The sequence below is a fragment of the Sturnira hondurensis genome, unplaced genomic scaffold (genome assembly GCF_014824575.4).
Source record: "Sturnira hondurensis isolate 20B ecotype Veracruz unplaced genomic scaffold, ASM1482457v3 Scaffold0000648, whole genome shotgun sequence".
NCBI classification, from domain to species: Eukaryota; Metazoa; Chordata; class Mammalia; order Chiroptera; family Phyllostomidae; genus Sturnira; species Sturnira hondurensis.
In genome coordinates, this window is record NW_028073279.1 from 10,456,143 (window position 1) to 10,475,354 (window position 19,212).

The following is a 19,212-nucleotide window of genomic DNA, read 5'->3' on the forward strand; positions in this document are numbered from 1 at the left end:
CATAAAGACAAATATATAGACTAAGAGAGTAGAATAGAAGGCCCAGAAATAAACTCCCCTATTTTTGGTTAAATGATTTTCAACAAGGGTGCCATGACCATTCAAAAGGGAAAAGGACAGTATTTTCAACAAATGGGGCTTGGAAAACTGTATATTCTTGCAAAATAATTGATTTGGACCCTTACCTTAAACCATACACAAAAATTCATATAAAATGGATTGAAGACCTAAATGTAAACTATAAAACACTGAGAAGAAAACAGTGGAAAAGCTTTATGATATTTTGAATTTGGCAACGATTTCTTGAATATGACACCAAAAGCACAAGCAACAAAAGAAAATATAACTGGACTTCATCAAAATTAAAAAATTTGTGCATTAAAGGACACAACCAACATAGTGAAGATGGTAACCCACATAATAGGAGAAAATACTTGCAAATCATATATGAAAATGGTTTTAATATCCAGAACATATTAAACATTCCAACAACAATCATAAAAATTTCAAAAATGCTTATCAGAATTGAATAGACATTTCTCCAAAGAACATACACACATGGCCAATAAGGACCTGAAAAGATGCTCAACACACATCATTAGGAGAATGGAAATCGGAACCACAACAGGATGCCATTTCATAACCACTAGGATGGCTGTAATAAAAACAAAAACAGACAATAGCAAGTGTTGACAAGGATGTGGAGAAACTGGAACCTCTGTAAAAAGGTTTGGCAGTCTGTCCAAAAATTAAACACAGAATTACCATATAATCCATCAATTCTACTACTGGGTATATATCCAAAAGAATTGAAAGCAGAGGTTCAAACAGATATTTGTATACCATCTTCATAACATAGTGTTCACAATAACCAAAAGATGAAAAGAATCCAAATGCCCATTGATGAATGAATGGATAAACAGAATATGCAAACAATGAAGTATTATCCGGCCTTAAAAAATGAAATTCTGACATATGCTGCACATGAATGAATCTTGAGGATATCATGCTAAGTGATGTAAGCCAGACACAAAGGGACAAATAGTGTATTGTTTCATTTATATGAAACACGTGGAGAAGTTAAATTAAGAAAGAAAGTAGAACGTTGGTTGCCAGAAACTGGGGGAGGGAGAAAGGGGGAGTTGTTGTTTCATAGGCATGGAGTTCCACTGAAGAGGATGAAAAAGCCCTGGGGATGGGTGGCAGTGATGGTTGCGCAATAATACAAAATGCATGTCACACAACAGAACTGTGTACTTAAAAATGGTTAAAATGGTCAATCGTGTGATGTATACCATAGCACACTAAAAAAAGTCACTAAGCAACATCGAAAAATCTCATGTTAACTAGTTCTATGATTACCTGTTTAGTGGTACACTCTTACTTAACTATTTCTAAAATGTTGGACATTCAGGTCATTTCCAATTTCTCATCAGACATGTTAAAATAAACAATATTTTACCTGTGATTTTTTTCTAATAAGTAATATCCTTCAGAAAAACTTTGAGAAAAACTATGGTATTTTTAAGGCTAACATGTGTTCCTATATTGCCTTGTAAATAGTGATGCTAATTTCATGCCACCAGTGGTGAATAATGTGACGAGTTTGCCACCACCATAAGTTGGTCAGCAGTATTATTTAAAAAGTTGGGTGGTGGTGAGGGGTGATTTCTTAAGCAAGATATGAGTACATAAAATACTTATTAATTTACATATGTGGTATTATAATGATTTTTGCATTAACTTATATTGATGCAGTGAAATGATAATAAAATGGTATTATAGTATTTTTTGCATTAATTGCAATTTCTCTGATTACCAGCAAGGCTAAATATTTTCCCACGCATTTACTATTTGTCTCCTTTTCTGTGAACTTCCTATTCATCCCCTATTCTCATAGTTCAATTGCAGAATTGGTATTTTTCTTACATATTTTAATAAATTCTTTCTTATTTTATTTCTTATTCTTTCTTATTTTAGATATTAACCTCCCAATGTAAGCTTCGATGCACGTATTGTCTCTATTCCCTTTTAACATAGTGTTTGGAGGCCTACATGTAAGTACCAACTGTAGGTACTTTTCAACTTATGTAACTTTTACATTCATCTTTTCCTTGGGGATTTCTTCTTAAACTGAATTTTAAGAAATTGCCATATTGCTGAACTATTACTCAAGCTTTCAGTTAGCAATTAATCACATGCACTCTCACACCTTTGGGGTGTAAAAGATATGTCTACTTTTAATTTTGAGAAATTAAAATGTGGCCTTAAATTACTGGAATTCATCTTCAAAAGTATATTGCTCATGACAGAAACAAATCACTGTATATGATATCTTAACAACGTCCCTATGAGGCAACATTGGGTAGATATAAATGAGTGATTTTAATAAACAGAAATGGAGGTACCCAGAGGTTATATCAGTTCAGACTTTTACTAAGAGTCTGCTGAAATACCAGGTCTAGAGTCTACGACGTTTAGATCACTGCTTTTACTATTAGATCATGTTTCCAAAATAATATATACTCAGAGTACTAAATTCAAATATTTTTATAACAAAAATATTTGTTAGGTTTAAAGTTGGGCTAGGACCAAAAGTTCAAGCGTTAATGATGAGTGAGAATATGTACAGACTTTCATTTAGCCTCCCTGTAAATCTCTTGGATGGGAATACATTGTGAACTAACAACAGATACTGACACTACCTCAAAGTCAACTGGTCTTAATATAATCAACATGACCTTGAATGAAGAAGATTGCTACAGAAAAAAAAAAAGGAAAAATATACTCACATTACACTTAGACAAGTTACTCTTTAAGACAGTTTGAACTATGATTCTGACATAAAATGGAAAACATTGTTTTCCTTTCAGTCAATTTGACTATGGTATTATCAGATGGAATTCCATCCAATATATTTTATAAACATATTTTTTTATATTTCCCACCTGGAATGGCAAGGCGTACTAGTTTAGAATTACAGAACATTAAAGCTAAAAGGAGACTAAAAAGCAATCCAATGCAGGCTTCTCTTTTGATTGGTGAAAGTCTGAAATGACATGTTTGAGTTATAGATCTTGTCACCTGTGGACCTAGAGCTGGAATTCACATCTCCGCACTTTTTGTCCAATCTATAAGCTACACTCAAAACTCTATTCTTTTTCATACTTGAATATCTGCCATGATTTTTTAAAATCCAGAATTTAAATAAGCTTCATGTTGATGGGTGATCATCATAGAGTATGAGAAAGCATTATCATGTGGAATTATCCATACACTGAAGTGTTAAAATTATTTAGTTTTCTTACCAAAAAGAAAAGCAGATTTTGGTAGCTAAATTTTTTTCTTAAATTTGTATTGTAATCATGACTACACAAACCACCCCCCCACTGTTAAAAAATATTTAAATAAAGCTAAAAAATAATGCCCTTCACCAGATGCACTGGTAGTGAACATACTTTGTGGCATTTGGGAATCGCAAAAATGGAAGAATTTCTCCACGTGCAGATGGTACTTCTGGGGCAGGGCCATGAAATGACAGGAGTAGCTGCTGGGAAGTGAGTTAAACGTTTTTATTAGAAGTCTTTCCTAACTTCCAAATCTAGCAAAGGTACAGGTAAAAGGGAATTTATAAGTTTCTTTGGAAAGACAGCCAGCCTGCATACTATAATATAGCATTAGTAAGGTTGGAAACTTCTAGGATAGCACCTATTATAAAATACAAGATGAATGCCATATTATTAATAGCAAACAAACTTTGAGTGATAATCAGGTTATTTTGAATACTAAATAACATTACTAGGAGAATTTGTAGCTCTCCTTTTTAAAAGGAAGCACTCAAATTCTTAAGATCTGCCCAAATTATTAAACACACAATGCTTATTCAACCAAAAATTTCCTTAAAATAAATACATTTTCTTTTCAAAGTAGATTCTATTTATTTATTTTTAGAGGGAGTAGAAGGGAGGAAGACAGAGAGGGAGAGAAACATCAATGTGCGATAGAAACATCGACCGGGTGCCTCTCGTTCACCTGCACTGGGGGACCTGGTCTGCAACCCAGGCGTGTGCCCTGACCAGGAACTGAACTAGAGACCTTTTGGTTTGTGGGATGATGCCCAACACACTGAGCCACACAAGCCAGGGCAAAAGCAAGTAGATTTCCAATCACACTAATTTTTTTCTCTAAGACATAGAATAAAATGTTATGAATTAAAAGACAAAAATACGGACAAACTGGCTGTCCCACTCAAATAAATCAATACGAAAAGATTACAGATTAATTTAAAATGAATACTATGAGAAAAATGGAAAAGATTTAGTTTTTTAAAAAATTTAGAATGATAGAGTAAGAAATTCCATGTATGATGTAACTTGACAACATCGAACAAAAATAGAATAGTTGTAATTCTTATATAGGACATAAGGTGGTGCTATATTCTACCAATTCAAATAAATTTATACAAAAGGAAAAAACTGTTAATTCATTTGTCATATACAAATTTTACTTATTTTGCATTCACAATACATAAGGAAATGCTGAAAAGCACAAATAAAAACTAGTGAAGTTGAAAATTCTAGCTATCAAAAAACAAATAAATCTGTAAAGTTAGATTTTTCTTGGAACACTTTAGAGAACATGGTTTGTTTTGACATAAAATTCTGTATTACTATTAAAGATTTAGGTAAAATAGCATTATTAAGCAATCATCACCATCATCATCATTGCTGTTTGACATATACTGATCGGAAGGCTACTTGCTTTTCATTAAGACAAATAGCTAAACAGTTATTGAACTTTTTGCTTTTAAAGAATTATAAATTGTACATACTTTAAAAATGTAAAATAGATTGTTTTTAAAGAGAAAAATTGATGTAAATTGCCACCTAAATGATGAGTCAAATTGATTGGCACTTCTAAAATATAAGAAACTTTTGTTAACAAAATGAGTATTTGGTGTCTTCACACAAAAAAATTAAATTAGACAACCACTTCAAGTTTAAAATGTTTACATTTCTCCTGGCTGGTATAGCTCAGTGGATTGAGCACGGGCCTGTGAAGCAAAGGGTTGCCGGTTCAATTCCCCGTCAGGGCACATGCCTGGGTTGCAGGCCAGGTCCCCAGTAGGGGACACATGAGAGGCAACCACACATTGATGTTTCTCTCCCACTCTTACTCCTTCCCATCCCCTGTCTCTAAAAATAAATAAATAAAATATTTTTAAAATGTTTACTTTTCTATTGTTATATATATGTGGATATATATAACATGTGTTATACAACACATATATATATGCAAAGTATATATGTAGGTACAGTCTTAATTAGAAGTCTGGATATAGGAAGTTTTGCATCTCTGGAGTTTACCACACTTTGGGGTTTTCTCTTATTCTAGTCATGACTATCAATTAAAGCTATTCTTCTCTCAAAGAAATATTCCTGACACTCCTCGTATGTTATAAATCCTAAGCAACTGGATAGAATTCGGGATTAAAAAAAGAATAGTGACACAGTACCGATGTACAGCCTATCAAAAGTAATACTAGTCCCTATGTGGGTCTTATTTTTCCTCCTGTAACTCAGGTCTCTTACCAATTGTGTGGATTCATGGTTTAAAATCTGGTTTATGTGTACCCCACTACAATAATTTTCTAATTTCTGAAAAGACCTTTCTTCTCTCCATTCCATGCTTCTCCACTAGAAGTGAAACTAAGGTACCCAAACTTGTTTAAAATAGATTTAAAGAATGTGAAGAGAACTAATTTCACAATTCTTTTTTGAGATTTATTTTATCACTCTCAATTAAAACAAATTAAACATTGACTATACTCATAACCAAGTACTTCTCGGAGTTGTTATAAAAGTTAAGAAATACATTAAAAATTTATGAAATTTATAAAGTAACTTTAAAGTAAAATGCAAACCACACTGGCAGGTGTGGCTCAGTTGGCTGGAGTGCTGTCCCAAGCTGAAAGATTGTAGATTTGACCCTGACCCAGGCCAGGCCAGGGTCCTTGTATGGGAGGCAGGATATTTCTCTCTTTCTCTCTCTCCCCACCCCAGCCCCCCAACCCCACTGGAGCCAACCTCTCACTCCCAAAGCAATGAAAAAAATGTGTTCTCAGGAGAAGATTAGCAAGAAAAGCAAAAAGCAAACAAATGATTGAATCCTGCTGAATAACAAAAGGCTCATGGACTTTTTAAAATTACTTTAGCTCATCTAAGAAATATCAGATGGTAAATAACAGTGGGCAATAACCAGATCAGAAATAAGACATAAAAATTCAGGTAAGTAAAAAGAAGGCTATGAAGTATTTCCTAAAGACATTAAATTTTACATGCAAGTTACTGAATTTGAATGTTGACAGTATGCCATCTTCTTTTAATCATTAAATTCTAGTACCTTTTACCTAATTCCCAATTATTGGCACCATTCCTTGCTCTTCACGTCTTAAATGCAAAATTTCGGTAGTCTTTTGCTACACAGCTGCTGTGGCCTGCACACCATTCGGGCACTGTCTATTAGATTGTCTTCCCCGCTGTGTTTAGGTGCTTCCCTAACTATCATGATAGGTCTATCATTACTTTGGTTTTTTTTTCTCTTTTTTATCTCTTTTTTTGCATTGCATTTACTGGGGTGACATTAATAAAATTGTATAGGTTTCAGGTGTATAACTCTATAACACATCATCTGCATATTGTATTGTGTGTTCACCACCCCAAGTCAAGTCTTATCATTACTTTATATCTGAATCACTCTATCGGCCTCTCAGATACTCTCCCTAATATGAGGTCTCTCACAGCATACAACAGAATAACTTTTCTTAAAATATATTTTTATCATGTCATTCCTTAAGACCTACATTCATTTCTCATTTCTGTAATAATATAAACAACACTATTTTTTTATTAAAGTGAATACTATGTCCCTGACATTGTGCTAAAGGCTTTATATATGTTAGATGATTTAATCTTTCAAAAACACACACCATATATATTTTATATGCATATACAGTGAGTCTCAGGAACCTGAGGCTCAGAGGACTGCTGCCTAACTTGCCAAAGGCCTCCCAGTTACCATTTCACAGAGCTAAGTTCAAGTACAGAGCTGTCTCTCTCCAGAGCTCTTAGATTAGCACTTAAATAGTGCTTGGCACAGAGCAGTCACTCAATAAATGTTTGTTAAATAAATTAATGAATAAAATAAATACTGTTGTATTACCTTGGCATATTAACCATCAAAAGACATTTTTCATTTTTTTAAATTCAAGGCCCATATTTTATAACTAAACAAAGTGGATGGCATACACTTACCTTATTAGTAAATACTCGTTGAGTAAAACTAAAGGGAATTATATTAGTATGGAGCCAATTACCATGAGAAGGATACAGGGCTAAAAGTCTTATCACTGTTCTAATATAAACTATAGTAACATTTATTTATATCTCTATGCTAGCTAAACTTGTATTTTTTGACACTTTGAATCAGGTAAGCGATTATTTAACTAAGTTAATTTGATTACCATTTACTTAGTTGCAAAACACAAAAGGCTCCTACTGCTGGAACACGATACTGTATGTGAACATGCTGGACACACACACCAAATTGCTCAGGGTGTACAGATTCCTAAACAGTCTGACCAAAACTCCTTGGAGGTAATGTTTTAAAATTTTAATATAGAACAAATGTCACTGTCCAGCAATTTAAAGATATAAGGGACTTCAGAGTTCAATTACAAATACAGAGTTGTTATTTGAAACAAAAATGTAGCTCTTGAGAACAATCAGTTCAGTTTTCTAACAGCAGTTATAGTATGTGGTCATAACCATTTTTCCCCCTTTTACAGAGGTCTCTAGGTACACATTTTTAATGTATCTGAGCAGTTTCCAGTTAATGTTTTATATTTCTCTAGCTATTATTTTCTGTTGAAAGAAAACTAGTAAAGGTTGAATCTAGAAGGGGAAAACAAAGGAAGAAGATCAATATTAACACTCTACAAATATTGACTTAGCAAAGTGACTTTGTTGTCTTTCTCTCATAGGAATTGATATTGAATGAATGACTTATTTATAAGAAACACCCATGAAAAGTATTTATTAAAACAAAAAAATGCTTGGCAAAATACATAATTAGATAACCTGTTAATCAAATTAAAAAACTGAAGAGTCAACATTTTCAAACTGAAGACCTTTTAATATTCTTGTGCATCATTTTCACTTTAAAGTATTATAACTGGTATATGGGTAGGAATGCTGCAATCCATGGAAACACCTCAAAGAATTACTTCACAAACTTTACTCATTCTCTGTAGATATCAAATAGCTATTAATAAACTTCATGTCAATTTTTTTCTAGAAAAAGTCTTATGTATTAATTTAAAATACTATACCTTTATTGAGTTTGGCTCGGTCAGCTTTGAGTTTCGGTTACTATTGGCCCCCATGGTAATTGTGAAAGACACGGACATTTTGAACTTTCTGGTGGTTGCCAGTAAAGGACTCCGGGTGTCACCTGTAACAGGTAGTCCTACATTATGAAAAGCTGTCAATAGAAAGTTTATTTCTAGCCCTGGCTGGTGTAGCTCAGTGGATTGAGCGCAGGCCTGCGAACCAGACAATTGTGGTTCGATTCCCAGTCAGGGCACATGCCTGGATTGCAGGCCAGTTCCCAGCAGGGAACACATGAGAGGCAACCATACATTGATATTTCTCTCCCTCTCTCCTTCCTTTCCCCTCTAAAGGTAAATAAATAAAATCTTAAAAATAAAAAAGAAAGTTTGTTTCTAAACACAATGTAGTATAAAATGCCTGTGCTCTCTTTGTACTTCCTATTGAAATAAAGTCAGATAGTTTATATTATCAGACTTTAATGGTCTCTAATTTATGGGCCACTAATAACATTCTTTATTTCAATTTGTCACCTTTTAGCCTGCATTTTAGTTTTAGGAAAATATAATGAGCATAACTAAGTCAAGTTCCACAATAACATCTTCGTTCAATAGATTTCCACAGCTAAGAACATCTAGGAACACTGGCTGAGAAAATATGGATCCCCGTTGGCTTTATCACTGATAAGTGAAGATGGAAGAAAAAATTAACCCTCCATTCTTCATTAAGAAAATTTTAGTGTCGAGAAGTAAATACCTTTATTTGGGAATGTTTCCTGATCAGTTTTTCTTACAGTTCTAGGCGATGGTTTTGGTCGTGGTGCTGGGTCCCTTTCAGGGAACCCTTCAATGTGGCTCCCAAACTGTTGACGCCTCAGTTTACTGTCGACCTCCAGTTTTTCTAGAGTGGTTTTGAGACACTGCTCATTGGTTGTCATATATAATTTACAAAACTACAGGAAATAAAAAAGTAGTCCAGTAGGTAAAACATTCAATCATACATTTGGGAGGAGAAAGCAAATGCACATTAGTAGGCAAGGAATAGACAGACAGATGGAGTACACTCCCCGTTGAACTAGGTACTCATTTTATTTTCTTGAATCAGCCTGACCACCCTCAAGTGACCTAGTGAAACACAGCCATGATTCATCCAGGAAGTCAGCCTCTGAGTGAAAACGACTGTTACACAAAAACAACTGGTGTATGATTATTTTCATATAAGACATGTAGACTTGCATTTGTTCTCAGTAATTCTGTGATTCTTCCACCGCCAAAAGGACATATTCCTGAGGAGAGTCTGCAAGTTTGTGTACATGTGTATTTATATGACATGTACGTATTTTAACTAGGTCATGTTAATTTAATATAGTCATCAGATGACAATTGTGGTACTTCAGAGATTAAATTTCAAGTACGATCAGTACATGTACATAAGTATGTTACTGCCAACATTAAAAAGACATGTGCCTTTAAAAACACTCCTATGTAATAAGCAAATTTACATCAGTATGAGCTTATATACCTTGATGTAGTCAAATTTGCCATCAGCATTTACATCAGCCAAATTTATTATGGCATTTACTTCTTCTAGAGTCATCTTCTCACCTCTCTGAAAAATATAAGATTTATTTTAAAGCAACATGATGATCATTTTGCTATGCATAGGGACAATGGAAATTTATTTTAATATTTTCTACAAGTTGGAATATATGATTTCATTATAAATCTCAGAATATTATGTCAAGTAAGAATGAAACATATAAAATAAAATTTCACAATTTTACTGTTTTGTAACAGTATGCTGAATTCCAGTTTGCTAAATTTGAACAATGTGTAACATAGATCCAGTAATAACTGCCATTAAAATTAGAGTAATGACATGTTCTCACATTGTACCAAGAAACAGAATGGATTCGGAATCCCATTAATACTTTGTTTCTCTTTTACTTATTACATATGAATCACTGCAGAGTTCTGAACTGGAAAGAATTGCAAGGAAACACAAGGGGATAGCAACATGGGCTCAATTTTATACTTTATCTTTTATTTACAAAGCACCTTTCATCCAGAAGGATCCGTAAGCACTTTATAAATGACGTGTATGTGATTCATTTCACCTGCTGATGAAACAGTTATTTTTAATGTGGACTTTGGTTGCCAAAGGTAGATTCCAAGTTGTTTTGAAAAATACACAGATTACAGAAGTGTTTCATAGATCTTACCTTTGTGAGAAGCTTGTAAAGGTCAGTGTGTAAAATAAAGCCATCATCATTCACATCTAATTGCTTAAATGATTTTAGCAGTTCTGCTTTTGAAGTAGGTTTTTCCTTTCTTAAAATTATACAAAAATCATCAAAATTCAGTTTGGCAGTTTGAGGAGTCCAATATTTATTAACAGTCTTTTGGGATGGATTTCTTCCTGCATGCTGAAGAGCTGCCCAATAAAACAAGTATTATTTTTATAGTAATGTTTGGAATTGGTATTTAAGTATATTTTCATTATATATGACAATGCCATTATATATGACAATGTTATACAAAAGTACACAGATGCCACTATATTACCCTTGGTTTTGATAATCTAGTAATAGCAATGTACGCCTGACTGTAAAAAATAAACACACATACATACACATGTTACCAGCTAAAGATTCTTGATTTATTAATGCTAGAATTAAATAAACTGTCCCTATCTTGACAATTAGTTCTTAACCTACATAGTTTAATTACCTGACAATATCTGATTTACTCCATTACAGAGATTGGAGAAAAGATTAAAGACAACCATTAATGGTTTTGAGGACATAAGAATAACTGCAAAAATAATAAATTATTTCTTTCATGGTTTAAGAAATATGTTAATAAAATGAAGAAATAATTAGTTTGAGACTAGTACTCCCACCATGGCATGATACCTAAAGTGTTCATCATTGCTAGATATTGAGTTTCAGGACATTAATCATGTCCCAAATGTCAAAATACATGCAAGAAAAGCATCTACTTACATCCACAGCCCTGGTAAAAATCAAGAATGTCAACATACTTGACAGAAGACTATTGTAGATACACAATGGTTAAGTCACTCTTCAGTTTTAACCAGAACATCTAAAAATAATCCTATAACCACTTATTCATTGGACATTCCTATTTTAAAAGCCATGAAAGACAAAGAATTCTGTGAGAAAAGCTTTATATGTTTACATATCATACCACACTAAAATACAGTGCTTTCAAACGATTGTAGACATTTTGTACAGTTGAATAGGAATAACTTGGTAGTTTGTAAATAAACCTCTGCATATTAAGACTCAATACTATCTAAAATGAATCAATGATAGATTTTCTAAGCACTATAAAATAAATTAACAGAATTTTAAGAGGTACAACTGCCCTGAATTGTGCTATCAAATTATATTATAAAAGCTTATAATGAATATTTCAAATCATCTTTGGTGAGACTTCATAAGATCATGCATTGTCAATCAACACGACAAATTATAATCTGAGTATTATGTAATATAATGGTAATATAATGTAATAAAGAGATATATATATCCTCAAGGAAACAGAAATCAGATCAGGGTAATAGACACAGATATCTGCGAGTCCATTATATTGAACATTCACTGTGCACAAACATAACACAAAGTGACTGTATTCTTGCAGAGATGCAAGCTTCTCGGCTCCTAAATTTTTTTTAATTAACTTCTTTTTTTAAAATTTAATTCTTGTTCAAGTACAGTTTTCTGTCTTATATTCCCAGTCTCGCCCCACCCCCAGTGCTCCCCACCTCCCTCTTATTTCCACTCCCCACCTTAGTTATTATCCATGTGTTCTTTATACTTGTTCATGTGAGTCCCTCCCTTTTTCTCCTATGATTCTCTCCCCTCTCCCCTCTGGTCCCTGTCAGCCTGTTCTGTATTTCAGTGTCATTGGTCATATTTTGCTTGTTTGTTTGTTTTGTTGTTTAGATTCCTGTTAACGGTGAGATCATATGGTATTTGTCTTTCACCGCCTGGCTTATTTCACTCAGCATAATGCTTTCCAGTTCCATCCATGATGTTGCAAAGGGTAGGAGCTCCTTCTTTCTTTCTGCTGCATAGAATTCCATTGTGTAAATGTACCGTTTTTCATCCAGTCATTTACTGATGGGCTTCTAGGTTGCTTCCAACTCTTGGTTATCGTAAATTGTGCTGCTATGAACATCGGGGTGCACACAGATCAATGGAATAGAAGAGAGAGCCCAGAAATAAACCCAAATCTCTACAGTCAATTAATATTCCACAAAGGGGGCAGTAATATAAAATGGAGTAAAGATAGCCTCTTCAACAAATGATGTTGGAAGAACTGGACAGCTACGTGCAAAAAAATGAAACTTGAGTACCAACTTACACCATACACCAAAATAAATTCAAGGTGGATAAAAGACTTAAATAGCCATGAAACCATTAAAGTCCTAGAGGAGAGCATCGGCTCCTCACTTTTATAATCTAAACAGAAAGTTCACACCTGAAGTGTAAAATTGCTACTTGTAGTTATGAAATGGCTAATAACATAGTAGAAGTCCATGGCCCAACAGAAATATCCCCATCCTCCAGACAACTCCAGTGCGTCTTTCCTAGATAGCTTACAGCTCTGGCACAGAAACAAAATAAAACCATCATCTGGAGGTGACTTTCAGAGCTAATTAAGGGTGTAGCTATTGTATTTGACATCTTCTGTTCACCTAGAAAGTCTATGTGAAAATTTGTAACACTAAATATAACAGAATTTTTTTATTTCCACAGATTTATTCTGGATGTAGACAAAAACTCTCATTACCACACTCCCCTAAGAATAAGATAAGTATTTTGCCTAGTTTATAATTGGACAATTCCTTAATTTATCTATCAAGAGAATCAAGATAAATGTTTTAGCATTTCACTCCCAGCCAACCTATACCCCTTAAAAGCGGGGAATACAAGTAGGACCTAAATGAAGTTGTGAGTTGAAATCGAAAACCCACATAAAAAAAATGGTGTTTCCTCCAGTTTTAAGAATTATATCCCAAGTAATAACTCAGCATATCTATGTTGCAATTTTCAGTAACAAAATACTTTTAAAGAAACTACTAATTATAGAACAATTTTCTCAGAGTAAAATTCATTATGCCCAAAATATGTACTAAGTAAATATTCCCATATTTAAGACATAGGTTTAATTTAGTAACTTTTTAATGCTTATTGATGTTATTTTACTTTTACCATATTTTATTGATTATGGTATTATAGTTGTCCTGGTTTTTCTCCCTTGGCCTCCCTCCACCCAGCACTGCCCCCTTCCTCAGGCAATGCCCCCACCATTGTTCATGTCCATGGGTCATGCATGTAAGTTCTTTGTCTACTCCATTTCCTGTGCTGGACTTTACATCCCCATGGCTATTCTGTGACTGCCGATTTGTACGTCTTAACCCCCTCTCCTCTCCACCTGTTTGCCCCACATGCCCTTCCCATCTGGCAGCCATCACACCCTCTCTGTGTCCATGATTCTGTCTCTGTTCATCTGGTTTGCTTAGTTTTTTTTAGATTCAATTGTTGGTAGATTTGTATTTTTTGCGTTTCTCTGTTCATAATTTTGATTTTTCTTCTTTTTATTAAATAAGCCCCTTTAACATTTCATATAATAATAGTTTGGTGATGATGAACTCCTTTAGTCTTTTTCTTGTTTGGGAAGGTCTTTATCTGCACTTCAACTCTAAATGATAGTTTTGCTGGGTAGAGTGATCTTGGCTGTAGGTCTCTGCTTTTGATGACTTGGAATATTTCTAAGTTTAGCCTGCTAAGTTTCCTTTGAGAAATCAGCTGACAGTCTATGGCAACTCCTCTGTAGCTAACTAACTTCTTTGCTCTCGCTGCTTCTAATATTCTCTCTTTACCTTTAAACTTCAGCACTTTAATTGTAATATATCTTGGAGTGGGCCTTTTTGCAACCACCTTGTTTGGGATTTGCCTGGGAATCTCCAAGCCCATCACAAGTAATTGCCATCTCAGATTGCTTTATAGGTCAGGCAGGATGGCCACAAGCAAAACAAAGGTGGGGGCTGACCTTAGCATGCACCACCCAGGAACTCCAGGGCCAGTGCATCCAGTGGACAGGGTATAGACCATGTCGGAACATCACCACCCAGTTCTCTGCACAGCTGACCCTCCATGGAGAGCAGAGGTTGTGGTCAGTGGTCACAGCCAGTCCTTGCAGCTGACTGGCCTGGATAAATCCCTCCCATTGACCCACCAACAGCAACCAAGGTTCAACCACAAGACGAGAGTGTACTCAGCCCAAATGAAGGCTGTACCTCGAGTATCCAGCTTGGGTGATAGGGGAGGTTGTGCCAATGGACCCTACAGGTCACCTACTATATTTGGCTATACTACCAAGACATTGAGTCAAACCAGCTCTACCTAATACATAGAAACAAACACATGGAGGCTGCCAAAATGAGGAGACAAAGATGGCTCAAGTGAAAGAACAGATCAAAACTCCAGAAAAAGAGCTAAATGAACTGGAGATAAGCAATCTATCAGGTGCAGAGTTAAAAGGATACTCAAGGAGCTTAATGAGGATCTCAATACCATAAAGATCCAGTTAGAAGTGAAGAATACACTAATTGAAATAAAGAACCATTCACAGGGAAATAACAGTAAAGTACATGAATCCCAGAATCAAATCAACGATTTGGAACAAAAGGAAGTAAAAAACAACCAATCAGACAAGAAGAAAAAAGAATCCAAAAAAATAAGGAAAGTATAAGCAGCCTGCGGGACAGCTTCAAGAGATAAAACATTTGCATCATTGGAGTGCCAGATGGCAAAGATAAAGAGCAAGAAATTGGAAATGTATTTGAAAAAAATAATGAAAGAAAACTTCCCTAATTTGGTAAAAGAAGTAGACATTCAAGTCCAGGAAGCACAGAGTCCCAAACAAGATTGATGCAGACACATTACAATTGAAATGCCTAAAGGTAAAGAGAGAATATTCAAAGCATCAAGAGAAAAGAAGTTAGTTAGCTACAGAGGAGTTACCATAGACTGTCAGCTGATTTCTCAAAGGAAACTTAGCAGGCTAAACTTAGAAATATTCCAAGTCATCAAAAGCAGAGACCTACAGCCAAGATCACTCTACCCAGCAAAACTATCATTTAGAGTTGAAGTGCAGATAAAGACCTTCCCAAACAAGAAAAAGACTAAAGGAGTTCATCATCACCAAACTATTATTATATGAAATGTTAAAGGGGCTTATTTAATAAAAAGAAGAAAAATCAAAATTATGAACAGAGAAACGCAAAAAATACAAATCTACCAACAATTGAATCTAAAAAAAACTAAGCAAACCAGATGAACAGAGACAGAATCATGGACACAGAGAGGGTGTGATGGCTGCCAGATGGGAAGGGCATGTGGGGCAAACAGGTGGAGAGGAGAGGGGGTTAAGACGTACAAATCGGCAGTCACAGAATAGCCATGGGGATGTAAAGTCCAGCACAGGAAATGGAGTAGACAAAGAACTTACATGCATGACCCATGGACATGAACAATGGTGGGGGCATTGCCTGAGGAAGGGGGCAGTGCTGGGTGGAGGGAGGCCAAGGGAGAAAAACCAGGACAACTATAATACCATAATCAATAAAATATGGTAAAAGTAAAATAACATCAATAAGCATTAAAAAGTTACTAAATTAAACCTATGTCTTAAATATGGGAATATTTACTTAGTACATATTTTGGGCATAATGAATTTTACTCTGAGAAAATTGTTCTATAATTAGTAGTTTCTTTAAAAGTATTTTGTTACTGAAAATTGCAACATAGATATGCTGAGTTATTACTTGGGATATAATTCTTAAAACTGGAGGAAACACCATTTTTTTTATGTGGGTTTTCGATTTCAACTCACAACTTCATTTAGGTCCTACTTGTATTCCCCGCTTTTAAGGGGTATAGGTTGGCTGGGAGTGAAATGCTAAAACATTTATCTTGATTCTCTTGATAGATAAATTAAGGAATTGTCCAATTATAAACTAGGCAAAATACTTATCTTATTCTTAGGGGAGTGTGGTAATGAGAGTTTTTGTCTACATCCAGAATAAATCTGTGGAAATAAAAAAATTCTGTTATATTTAGTGTTACAAATTTTCACATAGACTTTCTAGGTGAACAGAAGATGTCAAATACAATAGCTACACCCTTAATTAGCTCTGAAAGTCACCTCCAGATGATGGTTTTATTTTGTTTCTGTGCCAGAGCTGTAAGCTATCTAGGAAAGACGCACTGGAGTTGTCTGGAGGATGGGGATATTTCTGTTGGGCCATGGACTTCTACTATGTTATTAGCCATTTCATAACTACAAGTAGCAATTTTACACTTCAGGTGTGAACTTTCTGTTTAGATTATAAAAGTGAGGAGCCGATGCTCTCCTCTAGGACTTTAATGGTTTCATGGCTATTTAAGTCTTTTATCCACCTTGAATTTATTTTGGTGTATGGTGTAAGTTGGTACTCAAGTTTCATTTTTTTGCACGTAGCTGTCCAGTTCTTCCAACATCATTTGTTGAAGAGGCTATCTTTACTCCATTTTATATTACTGCCCCCTTTGTGGAATATTAATTGACTGTAGAGATTTGGGTTTATTTCTGGGCTCTCTCTTCTATTCCATTGATCTGTGTGCACCCCGATGTTCATAGCAGCACAATTTACGATAACCAAGAGTTGGAAGCAACCTAGAAGCCCATCAGTAAATGACTGGATGAAACATGGTACATTTACACAATGGAATTCTATGCAGCAGAAAGAAAGAAGGAGCTCCTACCCTTTGCAACATCATGGATGGAACTGGAAAGCATTATGCTGAGTGAAATAAGCCAGGCGGTGAAAGACAAATACCATATGATCTCACCGTTAACAGGAATCTAAACAACAAAACAAACAAACAAGCAAAATATGACCAATGACACTCAAATACAGAACAGGCTGACAGGGACCAGAGGGGAGAGTGGAGAGAATCACAGGGGAAAAGGGGAAGGTCTCACATGAACAAGTATAAAGGACACATGGACAATAGCTAAGGTGGGGGGTGGAAACAGGAGGGAGGTAGGGAGCACTGGGGGTGGGGGGCAGGACTGGGAATATAAGACAGAAAACTGTATTTGAACAAGAATTAAATAAAAAAGAGAAAAATATGTCAGATATTTTACTTAAGGAAACTGCTTCTAAAGTTGGCAAAATAACTCAGTTTCTCTATTCATAAAGTTATTAGTTTTGATGAAGATAACATGAGTATTCAGTGTTATTGTTTAATGCTCTTAATATTGAAGGCCTCCAAGTCATTTGATACACCTGGGCAAGGACCAAATTCATTATTTTAGGGGATATTTGCAACCAGAGGAATTTAAGAGATGATCATGGAGAGAAGCAAAAAAAGACAAAAAGTACCCCCATCACCAACCTCACCACACACACACAAATTCAAACCCAGAACTCTTAATTCTCTTTAAAATTTCACTTATTTCTCTTCTACAACCATTCAGCCCATTCTATACATCCTTTGCTTTTTCCTAAATATAGGTCAAATTCAAAGTAGTGATTCTGATGCCAAACGTGTTTTAATTCTATTGTAAATCTTAAAGTACCAAAATAAGAATTTTAAAAAAATTTAAGCAAGTAACTGATAGAAGGATTTAAAAATACTATTCTATCCTTTATAAACATGGAGGTTTTATTTTGAAGATTCTACAATATGTAACTATAGAAAATGGCACAACAGTATAATATGGCAATTCCATTGCTGAAACCACTGAAATTGGGCTGATCCAACAATGTCATTCCAATTCTAGTCTTTCTGATCTATTAACTCTCAACAAATAAGACAAAATACTTCAATTAACATTTTTTACCTAAGTAAAGTTGATCCTTAGAAATAATGTTTTCTAAGCTGCTTCTGAAAACAGATAAGTAGGCAGCTCTACAATTTGTGTAAAATACCTCCTCTTCAGTGAGCGGAACTTTCTTTGTTCGAGGACCCTCTGAAAGCGTTGAATTCTGACTGGAGAAGACAGCATCACTTCCTGAACTGAAGGCCATTCTATTAGAAAATAATTTTAAAGACTGCTTTAGTCAGTGTTAATCCCCTAAAATGCAAATGTCACCTTGCCTTTCAAATGGGAGGGGGGGATATTGACATTTTTATTTGTGGGGGAAAAAAGACAAACATTATAATATGCAGAAAGTTGTAATATATGTTAAACCAGAAGCCTTTTGGCAGTTGCTATATAATGTATGTGTGTGTGTATATACATATATATATATATGTTATATACACACACACATATATATATATATATCTTGGGGCATGTGTATATATATATATATATATATGTACACACACACACACAACTTTCTAAAGTTTCTTCTTTATTAATTTTCAGGGTTAGGCAGAAGTAGGGCCTGCTTAAGTGTCGTTAGTAGGGTAATAATATGGGTGTAATAATTCTAGTTTTAATTTGAACATTTCACCTAAAATGTTCACACTCACCATATGTGGTGTGCTTGAGTGTGATATTATGTTATAGAATTACATGCTAATGATTTTGTAATTAAAAAGGGGAGTTATTTGTGTTGGACCCTGTATATGTATATACCAAAAGAACAAAGCCAAAACAAAGAGGTAACATAAATATAAAAGAAGAATCACAGGGCAAAAAAAATCCCCCAAAAATACATACATATCTATTCTCTCAAAATAACATGACAGTCAGTTGAGACTCTTGATAGGGCTGTCATGAGGATTAAAGAATAT

At 34.7% G+C, this 19,212-nt stretch overlaps 1 protein-coding gene across 3 annotated transcripts in view; it reads right to left on the bottom strand.

Annotated features, from left to right (window-relative positions):
• EFCAB7 (EF-hand calcium binding domain 7) overlaps positions 1 to 19,212 on the bottom strand; it is a 53,632-nt gene that overhangs the window by 32,708 nt on the left and 1,712 nt on the right. For 2 of the 3 annotated variants that reach the window (XM_037043456.1, XM_037043460.1), the window contains exons 2-6: positions 18,311 to 18,498; positions 10,609 to 10,820; positions 9,909 to 9,995; positions 9,144 to 9,339; positions 8,390 to 8,511 (exon numbers count right to left, since the gene is read on the bottom strand). In XM_037043456.1, coding sequence (XP_036899351.1) covers positions 8,390 to 8,511; positions 9,144 to 9,339; positions 9,909 to 9,995; positions 10,609 to 10,820; positions 18,311 to 18,497 — 804 coding nt within the window. In that variant the 5' untranslated portion in view covers position 18,498. The remainder of the gene's footprint in view (positions 1 to 8,389; positions 8,512 to 9,143; positions 9,340 to 9,908; positions 9,996 to 10,608; positions 10,821 to 18,310; positions 18,499 to 19,212) is intronic. The other variant, XM_037043463.1, reaches the window with a different exon arrangement.